At 41.6% G+C, this 6,000-nt stretch overlaps 1 protein-coding gene across 8 annotated transcripts in view; it reads right to left on the reverse strand.

Moving 5' to 3' along the window:
- Window positions 1–2,902, reverse strand: part of LOC148020340 (uncharacterized) — a 224,711-nt gene extending 221,809 nt beyond the window's left edge. Inside the window, exons 1-7 of one of the 8 annotated variants that reach the window (XM_087700648.1) lie at window positions 2,684–2,756; window positions 2,529–2,591; window positions 1,509–1,612; window positions 1,012–1,288; window positions 812–898; window positions 667–718; window positions 302–583 (exon numbers count right to left, since the gene is read on the reverse strand). In XM_087700648.1, the coding sequence (XP_087556774.1) occupies window positions 302–577 (276 nt within the window). In that variant the 5' untranslated portion in view covers window positions 578–583; window positions 667–718; window positions 812–898; ... (2 more) ...; window positions 2,529–2,591; window positions 2,684–2,756. Of the gene's footprint in view, window positions 1–301; window positions 584–666; window positions 719–811; window positions 899–1,011; window positions 2,592–2,683 lie in introns of those variants that run through there. The other 7 variants (XM_087700647.1, XM_087700649.1, XM_087700644.1 and 4 more) reach the window with 7 other exon arrangements.
- Window positions 2,903–6,000: the final 3,098 nt, after the last annotated feature.

Consider the following 6,000-nt stretch of genomic DNA (forward strand, 5'->3'; position numbering starts at 1 on the left):
ATGAATGTCCTGCTCATATAAATAGGTTATAGGTGGTGTTAGCTCAAGATAGAACTGCTGGGATAAATCGGCTAGCTGTACAACAATGTGTGTGTCAGTGCATGAAAGAAAGCCTGCAAACAAAAGGATGTTGATGCTCCTGTAGAAAGACATGAACTTCATTATGTTTGTCACATAAAGGGACTTAAAAACCATTAAGAACATGCACAGGTTCCCACATTTTCTTTTGTGAAACAGTAGAGACAGGAGTTCAAGAAAACAAAGCAGAAAAAATATTTCCCAGGAGGTCTAAAAAGCTGACCTTTTCCCAATCAGAGATGTAGCTATCCCAGTGTTCATAATACTCCCTCCCACTTCTAATGTCTTTCTTAGGTAACCGTTTAGGTTTCTCAGGTTCACAAGCTGTATTGCCCTCTAGCTTACGAGAAGATCTGAGAGCTGGTATTCTGATGTTTGTCACCTCAGCACCACTGGCAATTGTTTCATTGCACTTTACTGAGACTGGAAAACTTGGATCAGATTTTGCTGCTATTTTCGAATGCTGCAATTGTTGAATCTCAGCATCTTTTCCTTTCATATTTGCCTATCAATCACTAGGAGAATTACAAAACATATCACTGTTGTTAAACTGTCAAAATAAATAGTATCTTTAACTCACATGCTTACCTCCCAGGAAATGACATCCTTATGCAGGTTCTCGATCTCTGAAGTAGATATGCTGTATAAGACATGCCAACACTTGCTCACAATAATGTCAAGCATATTGACCAATGATGGGATATCTCATGACAACACAGTTAAACATACTTACCAAGACCGCAAATCATGAAAGTCCAATCCACCATGATCTTCAATTGTCCGTCTTACTGCCTCTGCCGTTTGAGTAAATCCCTCCTCTCTGAGAAAACACAATGCAAAAACAGCATAAGAAGACTGAGCATGTAAATGTAAGGATTTTTTGGGAAGTGACTCATTTCTCATCATTGGCTAGCACTTGGGCAAGATCCTCACACCAGTTTCCTTGCAGATTCAATGGACCCATGGGCACCATCACAGACAGGAGCTGATTGCTAGCATCATTGCTTGGTTTCATTCGAACTGCTAGGTGTAGTCATGCCATTGACCTCCAGGATGTCTCCACTGCAGAGACTCTTTCAAAGATCCGGACAGAGACTCTCCATGAGAAACGGGAGAGACTGAAGCATGACTCTGAGCGGATGAAGAGGAGAGATGCTCTTATGCAGACATGGCACTCTAGCATCTCCTTTCACTTAGGACCTCACATGGTCTGCATTATAGCCCACAAGATTGGTTCTCCATTCAAACATTGTATTTGTGATGTACTTACCAGCCCCTTAAAGGGCTCTTTTGTACTTCGTACTTTACCTCAAGGGGGTTTTCTTCTATGGTGTCGTTGATAGAATTTTACTTTCTTTAAATACAAAAAAATAGTCATACAGCACTGGAATAAGGAGAAGAGAAAAACACCAAACAGGAAACAATCTCACATTAAACCTCATGGCAGCATAAGCATGGCCTTCCCTCCTCCATGGCAAACTCCAAAGACGTGCTATGGTTTCTGCTTGGCCTCAATCTTTAGTCCATACGAGAACTGCTAGACAAGTACAATACCCATGGTGTGGATCTGCTTTGCAGTTAGCATCTCTTGAACAATATGTCCTTGAAAAAGTCTACGCGCAATGGGTCAAAAAAGTACAGCTGACAACTGATCAATACTGAAGTATACGGTTGAAATGAAAAGGTAATTAAAACTCTGCTAGAGAAGATTGTCCTGGACTTAACAGAGATGTGTCGTCTGAATTGCAGGAAGGAGAGCCTATATCAGTTCTGATCCGACTCAGAAATGGTGACTCGTTCACACCTCATAGACTGGGCACTAATAACTGCTACCAAGGTAGCCATGCATGTAACCACCTCCTGTTCTCCATCTATGTAGATGATGGAGAACTATTTTCCGCTTTATATAAATTCAATATCAAATCATTGCATTCAAAATTTTCCCTCAACACGTCAAAGTGCCACTATAAGCCTTCTTTGAGTCTCAGGGCAAAACTTGTGTTATAGGATCTACTACAATGGAACCCAAGACCGAACTAGACTCCATTGTAAGCCATCCTAAGAGACAGAGATCAGAATGCATTCATATTTGCTAACATGGAGCTTGAGGTGAGGAATCCTCTGCCTTTTCAGCTACAAGGCGCCTCAACTGAGAAACACAACTGCTTTAGGTCTGCACGACAATGTACTATTTATAGTCAGGTCTCACAGATCATTTCGGCTTTTTGCAGACATTGGTCATCTTCCTTTCTCTCGTTTGCAGAAGTCAAAATTATTCAGTTTCCCTCCATTCCATGGGCTTTGGATGCTGTTCTTTCTTTTACGTGATTTCTATCAGCTTGTCAAAGAGCAAAAGTTCAGACAACCCATTTTTACAGTTTGCTTGGCTAAATATGGCCCTTGTTTTTGGACAAAGAAACAGACTGAGAATGCTAGTTATTATCACCTACCTCATGTATCTTTCCAGTCGCTTGAGTTTAGGAATACTAGTACAGCTTTTGATCTTATCATACCTGCACCCAGCCAAATCAATTGGAAAACGCCGCTTGAATGAAGCTCTCTCTCTCTCTCTCTCTCTCTCTCTCTCTCTCTCTCTCTCGCGTACGTGATGTCATTGAATTCCTCGAATTCGGAAGCTGAGAGCCATGGCGGGGGATTCCTGAAACCCATCGCAGGAGTCAGTGCGTGTCTGCATCAACTGTCCCCAATACCAAAGTATTCTTGCCACGGCAATGTGAAGTGTCGTCGTTATTATTGTTATGCGATTGTGATTATTAGTGCGAGCTTGAGCCTTTGAGTGGTGTGGAAATCTCGTCTAATGATTCATGTTAGCTGCTACGGCACACGTGTGTGTGATGGGTCGGTTCGATCCTAGGGGGAGGCCAGCCTCACCCATAGGTGGGCGCTTTGTGCTTGTCACAATATCCGAAATATAAAACAAAGATTTCATTGTAAAGTGCTTTGTGTTGTGTTGCACTATGCAACACCACTAGGATTTGCTAGCATGGCACTTTCGTTGAACAATATTTCACCTCTCTAGCACTTCCTAGTGTCAAGGACTTCACTCAAGAGAGGCTACTAAAAGACATGGAAATATTAGGTACTTTAGTCCATACCTCAATAGTCCTTTATATCTATACTATTAGTTAAGGAGAGGTGGGGAGCGGGTGCCACGTGGCAGCCCCCCACCTCCCCCACAAAAAAAAGAGAACGCGGGGGCGGGTGCCACGCGTCCAGCACCCGCCCCCCCCCCCCAAATATCACGCTCGCCCCGGCGCGAAGAGCCGAGGCGAGTCTAGGCGTGGAGCGCCTAGTAAAGTACTTATGTTGGAAATATTCCATTATCCTTACAATTCATAGTGTAGAGCACTTTGTGTGTGAAGTATACAATGAATGCACGAATAATGTGAAGTTCCCCCTATTGAATGACACTTGTAGTTGTATATTGCAATGTCTCTCTCAAACTCCAATGATCAAGAGAGGAGAATGAAATTTTATGTTTAAAAGTACATGCAAGCACACACTCACTCACACACACACACACACACTCTCTCTCTCTCTCTCTCTCTCTCTCTCTCTCTCTCTCTCTCTCTCTCTCTCTCTCTCTCTCTCTCTCTCTCTCTCTCTCAAGTTTCCCAAGTAGCTACATTAGGAATACGATTTTCCCACTTTTCAATAGGGGAGACCCTATAGTCCCTAACAATTATTACACTATCATGAAAGGACATTATCTAGCCAAGCTCTACAGATCAAATCTTGAGAATGAGTTCAACCTTTAGGCAGAGAAGCACAAGTACACAACCTTGGGGCATGCTAGCTTTAAGAGTGGCTACACTACCTTGGGCCATGTGCTAACACTTGTGCATCATAGAGAAGGACCTAGCCCATGGATCATGTGCTAACACTCGTGCATCATAAAGAGGGACCTAGCCCATGGGAAGAGAGTATATTATAGAAGCATTTGAAATAGCACCATATGTTAGTTGATGAGGAGGTTGCAATACTTAGGACTACCAAATCAGATGTAGCAATATAGATACTATATCGGTAGGTGATAGGTTGAATAGGAACATTGAAAGGCATTTTTGATAGAGTAACCACCACCATTGGGGTGAAGCAAGGTCACTTTCTATCACATATTCTATTTGAGACCTATTCTATTTGAGACTCTACATAAATTGAATAGGAGGCCCTCAAGGATGCTAGTTGGAGCTTGGATTCCTATTCTCTTACACGTAGATGATATAGTACTCATTTAATACTCATCAGAAGGCTCACAATAACATCTAAATGCATTGCACACCTTTATACTAATAGAGACCTCTCAATGGCTCTAAGAAAGACCAAGATCATGGTGTTCAACACCACTCATACATGGCTAACCAATTCATAGCATTATTTTACTTTGGCAAATAGCTCATTCAGATTGTTAGGCCTTATCATTATGTCTACTTGGGCATTACTTTTAGAATACCATAGCTCTCCATGGGAAAAGTTGCATATGCTAGATTGGCATGTGGATTTATATTCTTAAGTGCCTATAATGCCAATATGTAAGCATATAGTTCCAAGAGCCATGCACAGAGTTGTGATTATTTGAGACACCAATCACACCAATCCGTTTGTATGAAGCGAAGATTTAGAGTCCTAGCCTCTATCATGCCAACATATAGCCATTGGTAGGATACATTGATCTAGAGGGGGATCATTATATATGGATGGAAGGGGAGACCATTAGTGACAATGATAGCATGCATGACCTACATCAAGCCATCAGTGCCCCACAACATCTTCAAATCAAGTTAGGTGCCATACACCATGTGACAATGGCTCTCTTATAGTGTATGACAATGCTACATACATAATGGGACCTCCAATGCCAAAGGTACTCTCGAATGACGCTCTTATCTTCCATAGCAACATACAATGTTGTTATGCCCAAATTGTATTGGGGCTAAAAGGACGCTTGTGCCTAGCCACCTATATTTACCTTGTATGTAATGCCCACACACCTATACACTATATGTAGTAGTCACCCATCATTGTCATCTTTATTCGTTATTCTTTACTATCTAGGTAAGAGGTCATGTATGAAAGGTTTCCCCCCTTACGATGGCACAAGAACTAGGCGGCTCTAGTCAATTTTGGTGATACTTGTGATCGGTCCTATGATGAGATAGAAACCTATAAGAGTATGATGAGTGACCATTGAGAGCCTAGAACTATGGGTAGGGTGATTGCCTTCCAAAAGGCAAATCATTTGTATATATGGCTCTTAATGGACAAAAAAGACACTATAAACATTATGATAATCGTTTTTGAAAGAAATGATTTACTTATATTTTGTATTGTATTATTAAAGAAGATGTGGAATGAAGGCACGTCACACCTTGTGATTGTTTGAGTTCTCATACACTAGTCCTACTTTCTCCTACTTATATTTGTGTATTGTATTATTAAAGAAGATGTGGAATGAATGCACGTCACACCTTGTGACTGTTTGAGTTCTCATACACTAGTCCTACTTTCTTGAGTTCAAACCTCCATAGCCATTACTGTTGCTTCCAATTGTGCTCTTCTCTCTATCAATCATGCTCAACCTTTCAACTAGTATCATAAGGGCATTCAAGGAGCTTCAGCCATTCCACTTCGCTTCAAGAAAGAGAGCTTCAACCAAGCTTCCACAATGGCCATATCTTCAACCAATTGAGGTAAATGTCTGCTCCCCAACTTTCGGACATTTTTCCCAACTTTTGAAGCATCTTCAACCATTGGCAAGTGACCCTTGATGAGGGTCTATGGCAACAACTAAAGCCCTAGGACAACAACCTACAATTTGCGGTACACTTTTAGGGGCTTGTCCTACATTGGTTACATCACCCATTTGCTTCTAACACTCCTCCCACTTCTTGCTCAGACATT

The sequence above is a fragment of the Lygodium microphyllum genome, chromosome 19 (genome assembly GCF_053477565.2).
Source record: "Lygodium microphyllum isolate KBCC chromosome 19, Lygodium_microphyllum_v1.1.10, whole genome shotgun sequence".
NCBI lineage: Eukaryota > Viridiplantae > Streptophyta > Polypodiopsida > Schizaeales > Lygodiaceae > Lygodium > Lygodium microphyllum.